The sequence below is a fragment of the Dufourea novaeangliae genome, unplaced genomic scaffold, assembly GCF_001272555.1.
Source record: "Dufourea novaeangliae isolate 0120121106 unplaced genomic scaffold, ASM127255v1 scaffold89, whole genome shotgun sequence".
Taxonomy (NCBI): domain Eukaryota; kingdom Metazoa; phylum Arthropoda; class Insecta; order Hymenoptera; family Halictidae; genus Dufourea; species Dufourea novaeangliae.
In genome coordinates, this window is record NW_015373988.1 from 1,808,644 (window position 1) to 1,831,384 (window position 22,741).

General features: G+C 38.7%; 1 protein-coding gene across 1 annotated transcript in view; it reads right to left on the bottom strand.

Moving 5' to 3' along the window:
- LOC107187445 (potassium voltage-gated channel subfamily KQT member 1) overlaps positions 1 to 22,741 on the bottom strand; it is a 58,416-nt gene that overhangs the window by 28,665 nt on the left and 7,010 nt on the right. The window contains exons 2-4 of the mRNA XM_015575550.1: positions 19,639 to 20,194; positions 6,836 to 6,926; positions 1,870 to 1,996 (exon numbers count right to left, since the gene is read on the bottom strand). Of these exons, the coding sequence (XP_015431036.1) occupies positions 1,870 to 1,996; positions 6,836 to 6,926; positions 19,639 to 20,194 (774 nt within the window). The remainder of the gene's footprint in view (positions 1 to 1,869; positions 1,997 to 6,835; positions 6,927 to 19,638; positions 20,195 to 22,741) is intronic.

A 22,741-nucleotide genomic window follows, 5' to 3' on the forward strand; every position in this document is an offset into this window, starting at 1 on the left:
CCTGGCTGCCCTATGGGTATTAGTGGTGCTATATCGTAATGTCGTTCTACAATAATTCTCCCCGCACGTCACTAGTCGTTGCTCGAAGTGTCGTGTAAATATCAGTGCTCTGTGTGTTGTCCACAAGAAAAATAAGATACTAATTTATTTCGTAACTTACAAGGGAAGGCACGGAAATGTTCCCCTCCGATTTCGAAGAAACTTCGTATGTCTGTTAAGCAATCAAAAATAAGGGATACGTATTTTTTTTATCGGTTGAGATGCGACTTTAAGGGGTGAAACCACCCTTCGAAGTTTCAATCCGAAAGTACTACCTCGAAAACCAGCGGAGATACATGAAAACTTCTAATGGACGAGATTTGCAGTTTTTTTTATGTAAAATAATATGGTGCTACCAAATTGTCCAAAATATAATTTGTTTATAACAAAAAAATTTCGGATCGAAACTTCGAGGGGTGGTTTCACCCCTTAAAGTCGCTTCCCAGCCGATAAAAAAAATACGTATCCCTTATTTTTGACTGTTTAGCAGACATACAAAGTTCCATCAAAATCGGAGGGGGACACTTCCCTGCCTTCGTTGTTATATGGTAACATTGGGAACGAAAGGGTTAAAATCGACGTGTTACATTTGAGTGATGTTCCTTGTTAATTAAAAGTTTGTTTCTTCTTCACAGATTTCCTTGTATCACTGAAAATAACGAAGCTATTTCGGATGGTTGCGTCAGCCAGAACACTCCAGAATGACGCGTTCGATGTACTATCTATGGCCGATGACATTTCACCGCGTTATTGTTCCGCGAAGTTGAATATTCCATGGCGATCGAGCGCGCGTAATCGGCCCCGCCGCCGATAAGCACGCGACGCCTGATTCGATTAATATCCGGCGTTCGTGTTACAATTTACTCGCCGGTAAATTTCGTTTAATCGCGGAATCACGGCGCGCTGCGACCGCTTCATTCGAACGAGCGCCGTCGGTTCCAATGAAACGGTCCCGACCTTATGCTTTCACACGGGGCAATTACACGGTCGCCGGTGAGAAGAAAAAAACGTCATCGATATCGAGCTCGACCGGCGACGTTTATACAGGGTGGTCCACGCAACTTCTTCACCTTGAATAACTTCTAAAGTATTCATTGTATGAAAAAATGTTTTACAGAAAAGTTGTATGGTTTGGAAAGATACATTATGCAATTCACATATTTTTTTTGTAAGTGAAGGCGTTTCGGAGATTTGAAGGATCGGATAATGAAAACCGCGTTCAATTTTGCCAGTGGCTCTTGCATCAAATGCACAAGGATGATATTTTTTTTTTTTCAAAAATTGTTATTTATCGACAAGGCGATTTTGAGTTTTATCACAGACGAGATACAAGAATAGACCTAACATCTTATGGGACTTGGTGTCCCACGAAAATCACGCTGGTTCGAGCGCACCTCTCCATGAAAGTTTTCGATTTCAGGAACTACGTTCGACGCCGTGATAACGCACAGCACATACACACCCGTGACTTTCGCTAGCAAGGAATGTGTTACTGATATTTTACAGGGACTTCTGACGCCTCCGAAACATGGGACAAAAAATTACATTGCATGTTAGGTCTATTCTTATATTTTGTCTGTGGTTTTACATTGGTCGAGAAGTAGGTTATTTTAAGAAACTGAGATAAATCTAGCTCGGTTATATAAAGGGTTAAAGAATTCTGACCCGTAAGATTTGACTACTAATCGTGTTGCCTCTCTCGGCAGAAAGAGGCTACAGCATTCCCAATCGAATTTTGGGGACACGAGGATCGCACAATGCGCATATTTGATTAGTTCAAGCATAGCCCGATTGAACTGGTCCCCAACGTACATTAGAGAACGCACTCACCTATGATACAAATCGGTTTCCGTATGAATCGCAGCCTGCCACAGCAGCCCATGTACTTTGATCTGCAGCCTGCGCTCCATAATCGTACCAGGTACTCCACACCGAAGAATACCACCAAACATATTTCCTGCGCATAAACAAAACAGCACAAACATTTACGTATTATATTCTGTAATACATTCAACCTCTGAAACATATAAACCAAGAGATTGTCCCCATATAAACCACTTAAGGTGGCTCACGCCAATTTTTAATAATTATAAATTTAGTTGAAAATTTAACAGAAGATTCTTAAAAGCATCAATTTTCAATAGCTACCAAAAAATCGCAAGGTCAGTGATAAAATTATTGAAAAAGAAACGTTATAAAAATTTCTTTTTAACACGAGCCTTATGGAACTGTAGTTGACAGCATTCCCCTCCAATTTTGATGAAACTTTGTATGTCTGTTAAGCAGTCAAAAATAGGGGATACGTATTTTTTTTTATCGGCTTGAGACGCGATTTTAAGGGGTGAAACCACCCCTCGAAGTTTCGACCTGGAAGTACTATCTCGAAAACCAGAGGAGATACATGAAAACTTCTAATGGACGAGGTTTGCGGTTTTTTATGTAGAATAATATAGTGGTAACAAATTGTCCAAAATATAATTTGTTTACAACAAAATAATTAAAGGTTTTTTAAATGCTGTATGCATGTATAAATATTCTACAATAAAAACCCATTTTTGTGCCGAAACATCATCGATCGATTTTCTTTAACTTTCGTTGCAACATAAAAATGAAGAAATTAGAAAACTTATAATATTTCCAAAAATTTGTTACGTGTATCAATCCGATAAAAAGAGATACATACGTTTATCGACGGTAGTTCTAGTGTTAAGCGCTGGAAAACAATTCCGGTCATAAAGTCAGATCGACGCGACGGGCATTAAAACGCAATGCCTAGAACGTGAATAAACAAATCAATAACGTCAAATGTCGGCGGGTATAAGGGTGAACGCAAAAAAGAAATTGCCTCCACGAGCCGATAATTATAATAGCAGGAAAAGCATTCCCATGATGACTTTCTATGCTAGGATGGTCATTAATTCCCAGTTCTTAAAATAAATGTGCAACGAACACGACGATATATAGAGATGCTATATCGATTGTCTGACCTTTATTGTAACGCTACGACGCCCTGGAGAAACGGGAACATCGATGACAGAATCGCGATGTTTGGGAGTTCCGTGCAACGTTAGACTATGCTAATTCCGATGATTAAACGGTTTTAAAAATTCGAGAAGATTTGGAGAAATTCGTGAGAAAGTATTAAATTCATAATGCATGGCACTGAAATATTATGATCTTATATTTTCGTGGTATTCAGTGAATACCAATAGAACTGTGCAGCAAATGGTTTCATGCACAGGGATAAATAAAAAATTAGGGAATAGAATTTATTTCATATGAAGCTTCATTCACGAGAAAATTGAGGTTCCAGGCATATATTCGGTGTAATGGAAAATTCTGTCATTTTTGACGAAAGTCACGAGAACATTTTTTAATAGGATTATCTTCTATATTTTTGTTGTCGACAGTCCCTCTGCAGGCTTCAACAATAATCGGTCATTATGCGCTTACTTTGGAAATCACTAGATAACCCGAAAGTAAAACAATTTCACAAGATACTTCTGTGAATAGGATGGGTAACAAAAAACCAAAGTAGTAAGTACATCAAATCGACACAAGCGTTGTTGCGATTATTTTGAAAATCTCTAATTCATGACTATGTAGTACTCTGAAACCGATCTTATATCCCTGACAACATGAAACATTTTTTTTTATTCCCCAGTGTTATGTAAACAATAATTCACCGTTACACATAACTAGTACATTTCGTCGAGATTTTCTTTCCACAATACATTTCCCAATAATATAGCTGCTATCGCAGAGGGGTTCGTTGATCAAGAAAGATTAAAAAGATATGCCCTCCCCCTCTCCACCGCCCCCGCAAAAAAAGGCACCTCTGCATTGGATAGTTCCCAGATTACTATTTTTAGAACGTCACGTAGAAGAAAGCCAGCAGGAAGCCAGGGAGGGCGTATCATTAGGGCGAAGTTGCCAACCTGTCAAACCCCATAATGCGCCCGTAGAAAGCTTTCCAGGGTGTATACACGAGGTACATAAACAGGACCCATAGTGGACGAGGGAAAGCATACACGGAAGACCTGTCAGAAAGGGTGGCCACGTACAGACGATTGAACGGTCCCCCTTCGCAAGCTCCCTATATTTCCTCATATTTTTCATTTCCCGATATGTATGTAATACTGCCGTGAACCCACGTGATGTGCGTGCCGCGAGATGCAATAAGCTTTGGAAGCTTGACAAAATTTTCAATAACCTGGAAAAAACGTTCCGTGACGTCCAGGATGGTAATAAAACTGTAGAACCACTTTCGCAGGGTGAATTTCACATATCAAACTAACAATAAGAAGAAAATCAAAAATAAGGAAATTGTTGTCCTTTTTAAATATACAGGGTTGAGAAAAATAAATGACTCGAAGAGCACTACATCTGTAGGCCCTTAGATTTTTTTTCAGTGCAACAATGTATGTGCAATTAACAATTGCATCATTTCTTTAAATGGAAATGCTTTAAAATGTTAAATGAAAATCTTAAAATTTAGAAATGGGTACCTGGGTACCCGGGTATCCAGTTTCCTACAAAGGGTTGAACGAGATCATCGAAATATCTCCTGTCGTTACGTCCTCAGGACAAGTCTACTCTAGTAGTCTACTCTATAGATAGCGTCTTGCAACAAATTGTACGCACAAATTGTAGTCGAGATGTTAACGTGTTTCATCGTACTTAAAGCATAATTTCACCTGATCGATCTTTCAGCGTGTATAGCTTGAAACGTAAATGCTTGTTAATGTAACGTAAGTACTTGCATTTTATATACAGGGTGTCCCGGCAGGTGTATTTCCCGCGTACTTTTTCCATATTTTCAGCAATTAATAACTCGAAAACTAAATCTTTTAGAAAGACACAGTCTCCATCGGAATCTGAAACGAAATTTTATGAAGCTCACATCGAAATTCGACTGAAAACTTTCAACTGTACAGGCAAGTAAGAATGTTAGCTAGTTTAATCTCAATTCATCCTCCATTTTAATATACTCTAATTAACCTTTAAACATTTAACTAACGAAATAAATTAGCAAAATCGACAATTTATATGCGTTAATCTGCCAGTAATTTATTTCAGTTTCATTAGATGAGATAGGCTAAATATGTTTCGATACGATTGAATGTTAAATATAAAATTGTAATTGTATGGAGGAGAAATACCTGTTTTCTCGGTGTTATAATTATTATCGAAGTGAATTTGTACTCGCAGAAAGTTATTACGTTGACTCGTCCGCTCGGTACTCATTATACGAAGAGCTTAATAACTGTGCACAAATGTTTTCCTATACGGTTTTTACTAATATTTTCCATCTCGTATATCAAACACACCAATCTCGCATTCAGTCCCCGTCAATTTCCACGAATGTTTTTAAGCTCATTTTTAAGCTTCATTTACTCGGCATTTCTTTTAAATTGCGTTAAAGGGAGACTTTCGCTTGCATGATTATACCTCGTTTTCAAGGATTTCAATTTCAAGAAAAGCGTCCGGAAATAACAGTCCCCTAACCGCTGGCTTTCGTTGGAATAACCATTCTCTTGGTAAAGACACGAAAAGACTGAAAAGTGTTCCTAAAAGTTGCAAGAAGCATAAACGTTTTTGTGCCTAGTCACCGGAAACGTTCAGTGAAAAGAAGCGAATAGAACGCAATTTCGTTTGAGGACTTCGTTAAAGTTGGAAGAGTTGAATAGAACTTTTAACGGAAATCCAAGGTATCAGATAAAGGTGATCGTAACTCTCGAATTGTTCAATGGAAATCTCAGATAAGGGTGATCGTAATTTTCGAATTTGAGATTGGCCAGCGATGAACAGCACCTTTATACTCGAGAATTTTATTAGATCGATGAAATTTCTGTGTCGTATTTGTAAGATGCGATCATGAAACGAAGATTCATGATGTCGAACTAATTGCTACCAATCAAAGTATTAGTAAGATAAATGAGTTACCGCGATGAAATTTAGATGGTGTAGCATTTATGGTTGGCCAACGGTATCCAACAGTTGGGAGTTAGTTGAGATATTTTAGTTAGTGTTTTTGCCTACAAATTCCCAAAATAGGGCCTACGACGAAAAGTTATGACAATTTACCAACGAATATCCAACGTTGGCCCTACCATTATTACAGTTGGTTAATTAACATGAAATTTACAACGATAATATAACATTGACCTAACCAAAGTTTTCCAACTTACAACCAAAAACTTGTTATTATATTAAAAATTGATTTTTTTGTATTCTTATTTATGAATATACTTAATTTGTTAGCGTCAAAGTATTTCAAGTGGAATCGAAGGAGAATGATTTGGCGCTATTTGGTCTTCGAAGGATTTATAGTAGGGACTTAGGCTTTGTGCAGTCGTAGAAGGAAGGGCATTCGACTGAACATCCCTGAGTCTTACGACGGCTGAGGACCACGTTGAGTCCTTCAGCTAACAGTTGTCGTAGGTTCGTTTACGAGAAACAGATGAGGGAAAGTTAGGGATGACAAGCAGCTCGACGTTGCATTGCCCCAATGCAGTTCTCTGATACACGTATTTGAAATGAAGTAAAACTAAAAAATTGATCGATGATGTTATTGTCTTAAAGGACGAAGCATTTGTTTACTGCGTCCTCCGAATGTTGCTTGAGCGATGACAAAAAGTGGTAGATTATGAAGAAAAATTTTGTGATTGACATTATTGTACCACTCCGTTCAAATTAATGAACACATTTTGTAAAGAAATCGTGTGAAGTTAGTTATATGCCTAATAGTTATTAGCTATAAAATAATAATGTAATATGAGAAGGGCATACTCACCATCCAAAACAGCGTTTCGTTCGCGAAATTACTGTACTGGTCTATGGTTGACAAAACACTAAATATGAGGCACACCAATACCACCATGAACCTGAAAACAAATTTCTTGATTAACATACATTTGGTTTACATTGACCTGAAAGTAAATATAATTTAACCACTTGGAGCTCGATGATGTGCCATGACGTCGAATTATTTTATTCAGCAAGAAAGTAGTTAACAATTATCCCATTACACAGTTGGAATGTAGAGGTATCGAAGATTGTTTATTACACCATTATTGTAAAATAACTAATTCCATACAATTTTATTTCATTACTGTATTGGTTTAAATGTCATTTTTATGGGCATTTGGTAATTCGAAGAGATTTCCGCGGGAAACCAGACGGTTTCCGACGGGGACTCACTGTCATAAATTTGGAGTTCGCTCTACAGATATAGTTGCGAAAATATACCCAACGGGGGTAAGAGTGACACTCGAATATTCTAAAGATGAAAAGACTTCGACGATCGAGGACACCGGTTAATCCTGACCTGCATTTTCTCGCGAATCATCGTCATTGGAAATTCATGAGAAGACCGCGCGTCGCGTTACTTTCGACACCGCGTTCATTATCAGGCAATAACGGACCGGGGTCACGGGAAAGGAACTTATTTATAAACACAGGAAATTATATGCATGTATTACCGTTCCTCGATCTAGGACGTCCGCAACACCTACTTACGAGGTTTTGCAATTCATGCGGCCCTTCGATGAAAAAATACACGATTGACAACACGGTTTTTTTTAGCGAAACCTTTCGGGCCCGATCGAACATTTGCCGGTGCGATACAATTATCCACGATGAATCGTTTTGCGCAACTGTACAGGATACTCCACACGATTGAACTATATGCAGGGTGTACCAAAATATTCTTGGGATGATTTGAAGCAACTTTTTCCTTAGCAAAAATGTTGTCTGAGGCTTGGTTAACGAGATATTAACGAAAAAATCCCGACCAATCGGAGAGTGAATCTTCCGGTCGAACTTCCGCGGTAGCGTTGGGTACCAATCGCAGCGCGTAGTCACAGTGACCTGTGACCTCTAACAATTCTTTTCTGATGCTTCGGTGTACTCAGATTACGGAAGAGCCATTTCCAGGAGGACCGAACTTTGCAATCACGTAATTAATCCTGTCTCAAAATTAGGTAAATAGATCTAGTCCGTAGTATGTGTGTCTTAAGATAACCGTAAGTACACTACTAAGATAGCTGCACCCTAAACTATGGTAATTAACACGACGAAATGTAATCATGTTAGTATACCTTATACATATTTGTTGAACGTTCATGCAACGTCTCTGATATGTGGCTCTTGTAAATCAGAGTACCTTCGACAGTCAATTCAAAAACAAAGATTTTTCCCGAACTATCAAAATGTTTCAGATAATTCAGAAACTACTCCAAGTATTCTAATCAAATTGACGTAAGAAATGTACGATCCCGCCTAATTAGGACACTCATCTAATATGAAATAAACTTGAGGAATCGTTAAAAAATTGTTTACGCTGTTGTATACATATATTTTCGGGAATATTAATACTTAACAGTCAATATTTATCCCAGTATAATATCACAAAGGTGGAGTAAAATATGTAAACACCTGCGGCGTACAAGAATCTGCAATGGAGAATTTAAGAGACAAAGATTTCGAGAATTCCACTCGCTTTAGTGAAATACTGTAACTCGATTTAGAGTTAATCTCTTGCGCAACGTCAAGTCGCCTCGTTGCAGCTCAACACGGATTAAAGTTAAGGGTAGAAAGCGACGCGGCAATTAGAACACAGTGCCTTTGACAGAATTAAAAGTTCGAACACTGTTCCGTCAAATTGCTGGGACTAATTTCATGAGAACCGAAAGAATTCCAATTTCCTGTGCAACTGCAGAGAGCAACGATCTAATTCTGAAGTGGAGGGAAAAGAAAGGCAGACGTACGGTTTACCGAACCGGGATTAGAGCCCCCCGCTTTGCCACCCAATTGCTCTCCGCCGATTGGATTAGGGGAAATCTTGCTACCCAGGTCCTATATTCAAGTGGTTGATGGTTGCAACAGTAACGTAATGCAAATTGAATCTATATACTTTATCCTTTAATTATTTTACTAACTTTCACAATGAACAACCTGAATAAAAGAATTAAACGGTAATAAATGACCTTGAACGACCTTGAGAAATCAACATCTTTAGGTCAATGAATTCGTCAAGGAGCAGGATACATATCTGCCTAAATGAAAGTGTATATGTTCATTTGAAAAAACAAAGGTCAACTTGAAATCTCTGTAGAACGACGAAAGTTCGACCATAACCTTAAAACTCTCGCTACCGAGTGTAACGAAGGATTAAATAGACGCGTATCGACGGTAATCGGTGTAGTTGAGGACCCGAGGGCGGCGAATTAAAACGCAACCGCCGGCATTTCCATATCAGTTGGATAAGGTTTGACGCGGTGTTAACATTCGGAACAAGCAACGGTTGATTTCGGGTATGCACCGAGAGCGCGGGAATCACTGGAGGATATCCAAAACGGGACGGTAATTGCCGCGGCGCGCAGCGGATTCCGTCCGTCTTGTATAAGTAATTTATTAGCAAGCGATACCTCGTTAAGTAACGACGAGCACCGCGTTAACGAAGTCGGTTTCACCGTGGTACACGCTTTAAGATGGCGTGTTGGGGGACGATAATTCCGGCGTACAGCCACCCCAACCACCCTCCCTCTGTCCGCTCGCTGGGCCAACCTAGCTTAGCGGGTCACCTTCATCGACCTACTATGATAATTGTCCACATGCGGCCACCTTTTTTCGCTTTTTCCATCGGTGCACGAAGCGTCTTCCTGTATTAATTGCTCGCCGAGCATCGATTCCTCTCTATTTTTATACGAGCACCACCGGAAATTTCGTTACATAAGAGAGAACTTATAGGTTACCGCATTTTAATCGAGCCAAGCGAATATCGTTGGAACTGTTGACGATGAAGTGTCGAGAAATATTTCTGAAATTATATTATTTGAAATATTATTTCAAATAACATGTCATTTTATTTCATGATTACTTCTATGCCTGTGAACACGTCTGTAATAACATTATTTGGATATTATTTCAAATAACATGTTATTTTATTTTCTAATCATTTGAAATAATTTTTAGAAATAATTGTGAAATTGTTCTTTGAAATTATATCGGATGACTAGGTCTCGAGTTTGGTTTATTGACATTTTTCTGAAGAGTAACACTCCTCTTACATCTTCCACACTAGTGGAACCGTGATTTCTTACGCAAAATTAATTCTAAGATGTAAAACGAAGTTTGTTAATTTCAATCTTTGATACTGAAATGTTTATTCCATATTTTCGATTTATTTTTGTACAATAAGATCGTTCCATTTTTAATGCACGACCAATTTGAAATACACGATAAACCAATTCTCCGAACAACTGTTAAGTTAGTATTGAGAAACACGTTTATTTTACAAATCACGCTTGATTAAGAGAGGTACAACGAATGAATGGTTTGCTTACACGAGGAGGAGATTCAAACGCACCCTCTACCAATGTCCCGAAATTAATTCGGCCAGCACGGTTGATTAGACCTTTTAGACCCGCATGATTTATGCATTTCTCATTACGTGCAGCTCCCAGCCGGATTATTAGAAATTATATCCCCGGCAATTAGACTGCAGATGAACGAACGTGCAATTGCGATATAATCGACGATTATTCTCGCAAAACAAGATAACTGAATCTGCATTATTATGTCCTCCGACAGTAAGTATCGACAAAGAAATGGCTGTGGTTATAACTAGATTCTTTAACAAATTTTGACTTTTTTTCGTTTTTGTAACATACAATAGGCGTTCTTGATAGATTTTTATGAGCTACATACGAATATGCAAATCCTTTCTCTCCAGCACGTCGACTTTTTGAAGAAATCAACAGTCAAGTTATCATTATTGTATTCAATGACACCGCATGCTTGATTATTATTCACAACCCCTTTTTACGAAAACGAAGTTTCATATAAAAAAAATTTCTTATAACATTTACGATTTATTTTTACGCAAGATATCAGTTCATTAAAACCAAATAAGACTTGATAACTAATTAGACTTCTTGACTTTAAGAAACATTGAATTTTGGAAACCGTCATTTTTAGAATAGATCTTGTATAATGTGCTGACAATATGATACAGAAATCATAGGATAATTATAATACAAAAATGCCAAGTCGATTAAGAAAACAGTTCCCCACGGTGTGAAAAAAGACTGATATGTAACAGTTTAAGAATTACTCGTGAAAGCTAGCGTATATTGTTAGTCTGTTTCTGACATGGAGCGTTGATAGACTCTTCATCGTGGAGGATGGCTGAAGGGTCCTCGTGAGTTTATCCCTTGTTGGTCGAGCACTCCATCGAGTGGCGTGCGACCAACGTACATTACGAACGGCACTTCCCACATTTATGATTCTTCAAACAGGATTTGTCATCGTAAAGCGGTCGGTGTATTTAACATTATGTACTCGAGTACAAAAAGTATTCCACGACAAACGCCACTTGAATTACCGACCAAACGATTGACTTTACAAGGAAATACCGTGGGGAAAATTTACACTGTACAAATTCTATTGGTATTAAGCCATTGTGAAGCCCAAAAAAGTATCATTTTTTCGGAATAAAAGTCGAAATGCAAAAAAGCAAATAATTTGACATAAGAGAACTAATACGTTGACTGCCACAGTGAAAAAGGTCATACATATATGCATTTCGTTAATAGAAGCTGTTGGTCTTGCTTCAAATTATACTGCGATATTAATTGTACGCAAAATTTTGTCACGGTATTTAAATAATCCTGTCTCTCTGCAATATAAGTACACACACCCATATTTGGGTGACGTGGCAGTCAAAATGTGAATAATGCTGACATAGTAGAATTACAGACTATTTGAGAAATTACTTAAATAAATATTTGATCGAGTAAAAAGTGAAATAAAAAGTTATTTCATTCGAACTCTGAATACAGTAATCTCTCGATGAGTGCGACAAGTTCGGGTCCGCTTCGGAACATTCGTGGCAAAGCGAAGAGGTTTTCAGTCCCTCATAAATTAGTTTTTTTTTTTTGCACTAAGCCGAGTCTCTGCTTAGTTTCTGTTTACTCTGTTTTGATTGGTTTCAGCAGGGGAGCCCGCAGTGGTGGGAGTAACGCCGTTGTTCGTGTCGCATTCATCGAGGCAACACTATAACGAAATAATCTAAAGAAAAGTCATCTGACTGGTCAAATAAACTAACACATGATTATTTCAAATAACATACAGCCAGATAAGATAATATCGTAACGATTATTTTTTAAATAGTTTACTTGAATAATGCCCGAGACTGTTCTACCGATCGATATTCACGCGGCAATATTTCTCTGTTTTATGGGAATGCGACCGAGCGTTAAAAAATTTAACGACGCCCTCGCGCAAGAGATCAAAACGCCGGTGAGTGATTCGCGGCACGGCATACACAAATTGGCACGCGTATCAGGGAACACGATTTCCCGTCTAAAAATAACGAAACAACACGCAAATAGCATGCACACGAGATGCAGCTAATAACGCGTCGCTATTTATGCACGGGCGAAGTAGGCCGAACAATTCCAGCCGTTTTCTATTAACTTCACTTTCTTTTCACGTGCGTGACGAGGAAACGGAGACACATTGTGCTCGGGGTAATCTGCTGAAAAATTCGCGAGATAGAACAGGAGTGGCTCCGGTAACTTGGTCGTTGCGTTTCGAGCGAAAGACAACCGATTACAGTCGGAAAACAATGCAGAAATCAATTTCCTTTGTCCGCCCGACAAACAATACACACAGTCACTCCCAATTTCGTGTAGATTGCAACAAAATGGATGAATTGAATGGGGACTTGTGACAGCTTTGTAGTCGTTCGACTAGATAAATCGAAATTTTGTAACTAAAGGGTGGGGGGCAATTGAAATTGACAGAAAATCATTGATAATCTGTTATATTATATAAATTCTATATCTTATATTAAATTATATATGTTCATCGAATAACAATATTTTCAAAAGTTGTTTATGAAAATACAATTTTCTATTGAAAATACATATGTTACAAAATAGTCATGTGTTTCATTGGATTATTATAAAATTGTAATTAAATTATTTTTCCTTAAACCAGAACTTTTGTTTTCACCGGTGGGGCGGGAGGGGTCAATGCAAAGGTCCGATGAGTGTTGGCCTTAAAAAACTAATTTAATTATAATTTTATAATAATCTAACGAGACACAATGATCAAGACCTCTCAAATGTGGAAATACGTGAATTTTTTTAGAAGCAAGAACTTTTTCGAGACCAGTCCGAAAAACTTCAAAAGAACAACCCTACTTGATATTAATACATCATTTGACCACTTTTTTAACAAGTGAACCTATCATTTATTCACTGTCAAAAATTGGCTACGTTCAGAAAAAAAGTTCTATTTTGTTTAGACACGATATCTTTAAACAATGTTCAACATGGGAATTTGTTAGTATAAGTGCCTAATACCCAGACAATTTCAAATTAATTGATACATTTGTTCATGAATTACGACCATTACTATGACTGAACCTATCATTTCTTAACACACTGTATAGCGATTCGAAACTACTGGTAACTGTATTGCACACCTAACTTTAATTTTAATCGATCAATTACTTTCTGGAAATGAAAGCCAACAATTTCTCCGAAACAAATCGAACGTTATTCGACCCAATTAACCGAACGATTTCGAAAATTGACCACCCAGGTCGCCGAAGATGTTCCCCGTAGGTCACGGTTTGCAACCATATTGTTCCGCGAGCCCGGGAGCTACAAACAGTGCATCGAAATCGATGCATGTGTTTAATTGCACCTAGTTCACCATTTCGCCCCTGGTGCAATATATCGGTTTTCCCGAATGTGCAGAGACCAGCTGCCCGAAGAACAGCAGTTGTACCGAGGAGTGAAACAACCGTGATATTTGATCGAATACTGTTTTGTGTTCAAGTTTTCACCCCTTCGATATACACTTCTGTAAACAAAAAGCTGTGTTTCAAATACCTTTGTACGTTTGTTTCGCCACGATGAAACATTTCATCGAAATCAACGATTGTTTCTGCAGGATTATTATTATGTGTTGCGTTCAAACATTCTTGACACATCGTTCACACGTCATATGACTGTTCTGAACATCAATACTAATTACAGCAAAGGCTCCATGAGAGTTTGAAACTTGGGACCACTTCAAAACTTTTACAGTGTACCGCGAATCGTACCAGTACTTCACCCAAGTCTATTTTTTGCTCGACGCCCGAGCCTCGGCAACAAAAGTGGTGGGGATAAAGTAGAAACTCTCACGAGGAACTTCCTATCAAACTCTCATGGAGCCATTACTCTAGCTATTACAGAATAGTAAGTGTATACATTGACTATTATGAAATGTACAAATTTCCTGAAACTTAGAATTATTTTAAGAAATTTTCTGAATTAACGCTTTTACTGTAACATATACATTCATACTATTGTCTGGAATGATAAATATCCGACAGTTTATTTTTCCGTGTGGAACGATTTAACGGTTTCCAATTGACAGCTATTAAAGCCTATCATATTTTTAAATTGATTCATTACGCTGAGATACCGCAAAAAGTTTCGATGACCTACATTTCTTCGCCTCTCTAACGGCGGCAAATTACGCGAGAAAACGTCCAATTCAACGAGCCACCTGTACACCATCATTTTCATTTAACCACGGCAAATCTTCGTTCGCTCAATGCTATACGATCATAAATAGCAATAGGTACGTGATAATACTAATTTTCCAATTTGCAATAAGCCGATTGTATATACGGTATGTATCGATCACGACCAGAGTCATAATGGAATCTAATCACGTGACACCATTGATACGTCCAACCTGTTAATAATCGTGAATAGCGATGAATTACTATAATGTCATGATAACACGAGGTTCTGTTTCATTCTAAGCTACCAGGTTTAACCAACCGCCTGATTAGCGCGGTCTTACTTTGGGCTCTAGCTTATTAGGTAGTTAATTAATTTCTGCGTATTTTTGATTTTCAAATTTTTATCGAAATAAAGTAAATATTTACAATAAGGGAGCCACCTCCGATTTCGATGATTTGTCAATATATTGTCAAGGCAATCACCCTGGGTAGTGTTGTAAAGGTTTTAATTGGGGGTCGTTGTTTATCAAAAAGTTATTAACAAAAACATTTCTCCGAAACCGTTTATTTAGTTTTGTTTACTCATGTCAGTATATTTTCTGTTACTGAGTAGTATGTCCGCCATTATTTTGAAAAAACATCTAATCTTTCGTCAAAATCAGAACTATTTCTAACCAATTCTGTATTACTTTCTTTCTTGGACTGTCTCTAACCAACTCCGATCAGTATAATGTTTCAAAGTTGGTTAGAGACTATTCAAGAAAATGGTATCATGTTTCTCTTCATAATTTTTTAATAAACAACATTTGATACATAAAACTTTCTGAAAATTACTGAGAAGGATGGCTTTGACAACATATTAAAAAATCATTGAAATCGGAGGTGGCTCTCTTATTGTAAATATTTACCTAAAATAATATCAATATAATTTTTCTAATTTTAATTTTAATTTTACAACTCCAAGCTACTTTGCAAGTTCACAATCGTTTGGGTCGGATCTTTTTCCAACAAATTCAAATATAATCAGTTTCCATTTCAGTAGTAAAATTCTGAGCAAAATCGCCGATTCCGTGTGCAACGACCTAATAAAGTAACATTAAAGGAGAATAGAGCAGAAGCTACAACTGGTTCCCAAAATTCATTTAATTATTCAAGCATGGAGAAAATGTTAGTCCGCGACCTTAATCGCAATTTAGTTTCCGAACTCTAAGCGGCGAAAGATCGATTAAAATAAGGGGCTAGTAAAGTTATGGGCCATCTCGTATACGGTGTACCCGGTGGTACAAGCGAACAAGAGAAATAAAATTTTTGTTTCATATCGAGCTTAGTTTAAAAAAATATTCAATTTGAAAATTCTAATGTACATACTTCAATGCTATTTAACTCATATTCACAGATACAGGAAATATATGTATAGCCGTGTCGAACTCCTTCGCGTAGTGGTATATCTATTCAAACCTGATTATATTTCTATTTGTGGTAATTTGTTTATGTTTCTCTGACTAAAAAATAGGCACACGGAAATGAATGGCGCGTTCGATGCAACAACGGTAGCATCGAGCGGAAAATGAAAGACATTTCCGTCGCAATTTCCGACTGTGTGGCGTTTCGCGTCGCCAAAACTTCGACAGAGAAGTCTATTATCAGATAGTCTGGTCGAAGCCGAGTTTCCGAAGAAATAACACGCGGGACGAAGAATGATATCCTTCACGCCTTATTAAAAAGAGCATTTTCATAAAAAAAAAAAAAGACAGAACAAATATATTGTCTTTTGTTTTTTTCATTTCTTATAATTAGAACATATACAGGGTGTTTCGTGTATCTTGGACTCGTTAACACAATATCATTGTTATTTTTACCGACACGATAAATGTTACGCTTCTCACCCCTGTAACTACCTCAGTAGCAACTAATACCAATCAATTTTTCTTTTGCATTAAAGCTGAGGCTTTGCTCTTTTAAATATAACCAGAATGAAAACTGAACTCTACTGAATTCATAATTAAAATCAAGACTGAGGATGGAAAATATTCAGTAATGTATAATTCAAAAAATATCAGAGGTATTTGGGGTCAGTTTTCAATTATTTTCTAGTTGTCATTAAACTGAAAGAGGCTTTAAAGTTGAGGAATTATAATCAGTAAAGTTTTACTATCGATGTTCCATCAGGATTTCATTTTATTATTCCAGAGGAATTTTTCAAAATAGAATAGTTCTAAAACTAGTTATTTGGCCCATACCTCCCTTATGAGGGGAGGTTTGGGTCATATAGTGGCAATAAATGGATCATTTAGTTTTCAAGAACTTCGAGGTTGACCTTTTGAAAGCCGTGTAGCCGCATTAAAAATTAATGAATGTGGAAATAAATCATACCAAATTTTAGCCCAAAGGTTCATTTGTCAAAACAGTATCTCAGTATGACGATATTTTTGTAAACGATTTTTTATCGCGTTTGGGATGCATCTATCCCACTGTGCGACGTCGGTTTTATTAGAATACGGTACGGAGTAAAAGTACGAATATGCGTTTAATCGATCGACTTCGTGGTGGTGGTTCGGTTACTACTTTGTTTTCATAATGAATTATTGAAAAGGGTCGCGATACTTCGCGGCAACTTCGAAGAAATGAAAAACACCCCCGCCACTGAATAATGGATCCGGCGCGAGAGTGTTTTGATAGTTATGCAAGTGGTAAATATAGACGGATCAAAGATAATACGTTCAATACGGATCAAGATAGACCGTTGCGATACAAAATGGAAAGCGAACAGAAATAAAACGTTATTTCAGTGAGAAGGAAAAGTTTCGATTCGACGCTTCTTTTCTTAGTTCATTGTATAGCGATGCTTGTTCGATTTGTCGTATAACGCATACGTGTGCGTCATGGAAAGCTCTGATCGTGCGTCTAATAACGAAAACATATGCGCCATGGTTCCTTATTGAACAAACTTTTCACTGGAAAAAAAATCGATAATTATTTACGAAAGGGTACTCCTAACCGATTTCGATGACCTTGAAATATGTTGTCAAGGTCATCATTCTAAACGATTTTTCCCTATACATGTTACCGTCGTTCAGACTTAGTTTCTGATATATGCGCAGAAATATTGTTTATACAAAAAATATTTTTTACATTTGCGAGCAAACTCCGCTAGGGGAAAAAGTGACCATTGGGGGGGGGGGGAGTGCCATTTGAGTTAAGGTAAAAAAAGGTTCAAACAAGAAACTACCGTACTCAGTCAGTGGATTTTCATGGTGCCGATTAAAGGTATACAGTAAATCCTCGATAAGCGTTCGAAGGCTTCTCGGGCACTGACAAAGAGAGATCCCCAGGTGTACCGCTGACGTTTCTAACGAGGTTTGGCACAGTCATCGAGCTTGGAATTCCGAAGACAATGATATTTGTTTCAGCAGTATACGGTCGTCAGTTTATGAAATATTTAATGCTCACCGCTGAGGAGCCTTGGAACACTCAAGATTTACTGTACGTATATCGCCTCGGCACAAGAGCCTCGGGAACAAGAACACGAGACAATAACAATGTTCTCCACTTTGCCTGGTTGGTACGTAACCAGAAAGAACCGGCGTGAAACTCGTTTCAAGAGTCGCTTTCGATAGATCGACGAGCCTGCTCGACGGTTTGCATAATAGCTGCATCCATCGGCGACATTAGCATACCACAACCGTGACGGCTTTCAGCACGGACGATGGTAGCGGCGTGTATTCAACGGTGAGCGACGCAACCCAGCGTCGCAACAAAAGCTCTCGGGCTCACGCCGCTAAACGCGATAGGGTGAAAATCCAACGTCGGCTGGGGGTGTAAAAATAGAGAGGCGAACGGAGGCCTGGTTGCTTGCCGCGAGACAGCCGAGGCTTTTCTATCGAGATCCCCAGAGGTATCCGACAAAACACCTCTGAGGCGCACGTTTTGTCGGACGCGCGCACGAGCTTACGGCTCCGCCGGAATCGGCGAACAATAAGACACGCGAGATATATATGTTACTTGCTTCCCGGTCGAGAGATTGCTGTCAAAGAGACCTCGACGCCGCCCATTCAGGCGACACAAAGATCTCCGATTCACTTCTGACGACAAGCTGTGCAGCTGTTTTGTCACCGGCAGGGTATCGGTTGGTCTTTGCTATTGGAATTCAGTGTTTCACGGTTAGTTGACAAAGTGCATACTGTCTGGAATGAGTTAGTCGTTTCTTTGGGATTTTTCCTGGTGATGTATAGAGGGTCTGCTCGAGTCAGCACGGTTATGTATGGAAGCCTGATAAGTCCAAGTCTTTAGGGAGGATGAACCACAGACGAGGTATAGGATTAGACATTTCATCCAATGTATTTTTGCGGCCCAATTTCATGGGGTTACGTACCCCATTTCCATTTTAGTGTCACTACCCACCGCAGATTCACCGTTCTCAAAATGTAGAAGTCCCTAAATTTTTTGAGATGAATTTATTAAACTAATCTCTTTGGACTTTGAGAATACTTTACTCTACGAGTAACGGTACATCTCCTGCACCTTTGTGTTACTAAACAAAACGAAATGTGCATCAAACGATCTACGTACAAGTTGACTACAACCAAAAAGGTATCTGTTAGCCATTGTCTGATTGTAAAAGGAACGTCGAATGAATACTTCACGCGTTGCTGCCAGTTTCTCAATAAATTCACGTCATGATGTAGTGCCGCTCTTATGTACAAAGAAACATCCCGCAGTGCCCATTCCCGTACTTCTTTTCAGAGCCAGAAGACGGCAAGATCAATCACCTCCACCCCCACCGCTACTGCTGCTATCCGTTATTACCGTGCACACCTTTCAGAGATTCTCTTCACGCGTAAAATCGCCCGGTCGAAGAACATTATCAAGAAAAAGCCCAAGAAGCTTCAGCTAGCTTAGACCGTGTACTCGGTCAAAACACCACGAGCACAGCCGATCATCTCGCAACACATCGCTCTTTACGCTAGATGATCTACGACCGCAAAAAAAAGGCGACCCACGACGTCGTTCCAATCAATATTTCGATCGGTCTAAAGAAGAACTCCAGACATCGTGATACTCACACAGTGAAATGATAGACGAAGCAGATCCAACCGCCTGGATGCTCGAGGAACACGTACAGTCGTTCCTGGAAGGTCTTCCCCTTCTTGTGATGGAACACGTACTTGGCTTTGAACGCCTGGTCGATCGGCAGATAAATCGGGTAATAGGGATCAGGCACGCCGGCTTGATTCAAACTGGGCGGCTCGACCTCGGTCGCGTTCATCTCGCTGTCGATAATATCGTCCTTGCTCTTTTTCCGCCGGTACTTTCTCTTCATCGGCGTGGGCACCCTCTTGTGATGGGCCTCGCCGAATCGCGGCGAACGGAAGCGTCTCAGGAAAGTGAAACGACGGCCAGGTGACGACGGTTCCTCGATTTGCCCGCCGTTGTCCTCGGTGTCCTCGGTCTCGCTGCCGGGCGTTTTCAGGGCCGCGTCCTCCGAGTCGAGACAGTGCTCGGCGACGAGCTCGTCCTCGCTGCCCTGCAGGGCAGCGTAAGCAGCCGCGGCGCTCGATCGCTTCTCCGTGAGCCTAGAGCATTGGTCCTTGCTTCGTGGAAGACTCTCGATGTTCTCACCTGGACATTGTTCCAGGATATTGACGGGTGTGTCTTTGGGAGATCGAAACCAGCCGCGGTTTCCTCGAGCGTTTTCTGGTAACCCCCCGCGAATCCTATTATTTTTACTGCTCCCATTACCCTTCTGGGTCTTTTATGTACATACCTAGTTGCTTCGGTCTTATAGGCTTCCAAAAAATCTGAGAAAATTCAGGGATACTTTCCAGGACCTCTACTATATGATTCGATTCTTTTACGGGGTCTTGCCACTGGTGAAGCCCTGAAAAATTGTTATTCCTTCGGATACTTTTTTCAGTGAACTAAATGGTCAACATAAATGTTGTCTATTTATTAATACACTTATTGACAGTACATCCATTTTTTTCGAAACTTCTAGTAGTTTTTCTTTGTATATTCAGGGTGAACCACGAATAGTGATCAATGGAGATTACTCTGTTATTAGCAGTCCGAATCGAAAATGTTTTTATCAGGTATATGATGGTTTCAAGAGAGCTTTAACGTGATTATAGAAAATTTTTTGTTAACCCTTTTTTTCATGATTTTTCAAAGTCACCTTCAATTTTTTGCAAATACACCTATTATTTTTTCACGCCTATCTGTTAGAGGATTTCAAGACGAATTCGGTACGTATCATAACATAACATGTGTTACTTTTTTTTTTAATTGAATTTTTGAAAGAAAATTGAACATTTGGTTCGGTGAAAAAAAATTCCCCAAGAATTACAAATTTTCAGGGCTTTACAGTGGCATAACCCCGTAAAAGTTGAATGTGTTGAAAACAACGCGTTCCATTTAAAGGAATTAAAATTTTTTAAATTTTCAGGAACTATAATTTTTGAAAAATAAGAAAAGAAAATTGCATTCGTAAATTATACCATAGCAAATGAACGAAATTCAGCGAACACAGTTTTACGAGCTAACTCGAAATAAATATCTTAAACAATATATTTTATCAATATTAGTATGAAGACACCATAACATGCCCGTTTACTTGAAAACCATTTATTTGACATCCATTTTACAGATTTTGTCCGTTCTAAAGCAGTTATTTACAATACAACTTTTCTACCATTCTATCATAAATAGTTCAAAATTCGCATGAACCACGATAAACACCTTGTACAGTACATGTACCCATTAATAACTCACGAATTAAAATTCCTCCGTGAAAATAATTTTCCTACGAAGAACATTTCAACCATTATCCATCGAATAATGGTACCCGATATCTGGGGATAGAATGCTCGCGAAGTCTATTAATAATCGTGCCACAAATTAATTACAAATGTAGGTACAGCACACATTCAATTAACCTTCCAAACCACCAACCCCACGTTTTTGTTCTCTCGTGCAAACATTTCTCTCTATGTTTATTGAATCGGAACCGGCCGATCCGAAACGTCACGGCCGTCAGTAGCCCGCGGTGCAATATTCACAATCTGTTATTCCGACAAAACCCATCAGCAGGCCTATTGAACGGGAAAGCCATTTTCATAGTTATTCTACTGCACGGCTATTCAATTCTTCTAATTGACTTCGTACCGAAAACTCGCCAGTTAGTGTTTTACGAACATCTCGCCACAGGCTACGCTGCTGATCCTCGATTCTCGAACCCTTTTGTGTAGTGTGTCGTCTACCGTTGTCGCGTGTTTACCCTGCGTTCATTGTACGCCGTTCCGGGCCGTGTAATCGTGCCTTTGTCGAACGGGAATCGACGAAACGATTTTCGCGCGGCGTCCCTTTCTTGGGACGAATCGCAGCCCCGTTTGCGCCCCTATCAATGGCGCCGCCACGAAACGGGGATTCTATCGGTAACGATGCAACAACTCAACGTGTCTATCGTGTCCTTTATGGGTGTAGGTTGTGTGTATTGAATTGTGTCAGATGAACAATGAGTTTCTAGGAGGTTCAGGATGAGAGTTTAGATTCGATGATGGATTAATGTGAGAAAGCAGTATCGGTACAATCCTTTTGCAAAGTAAATATTTAGATAAGATAACGTGGAATAGGTAGTTTGTGAACCCGATAGAACATATCACGTTACATGAAAATCAAAAATATCATAGTTATGAAAAATAATAATCAAAGTATAAAAATAAATATTAACAAAGTATATGTTTGCAATGAGTTTTATTGATTTTATTTCGCGGTATCATAAGTTTCAAATTGCCGTCACCTTTGTAAACGTAGCGAAACTTTCCGGTTCCAGCGTATATAATGCATGATAAGACACTGGAAAGAGCCGAACCAAGTTCTTGAAATACTTAAAGTAATCCTTCTTATGACCTTCAATCCTTAAATTAAGTCTCAAACTACCTAATATTTGAAGGAATTGATTATTGTCATCATAACTGATGAATTGATAAAAATTCTTTGTTGAAATAAAAACATCCCCTCCCCACTTTTATTAATTATCAACTTAATTGCATAAATTATCATTCAATTTTTACTATAACCATTTTTTTATATCTACAATAATTTTAAAGATATACAGGGAAATATGGAAACACCTATCTACCTTCAAGGGATGTTTTCACCCTAAAAAAC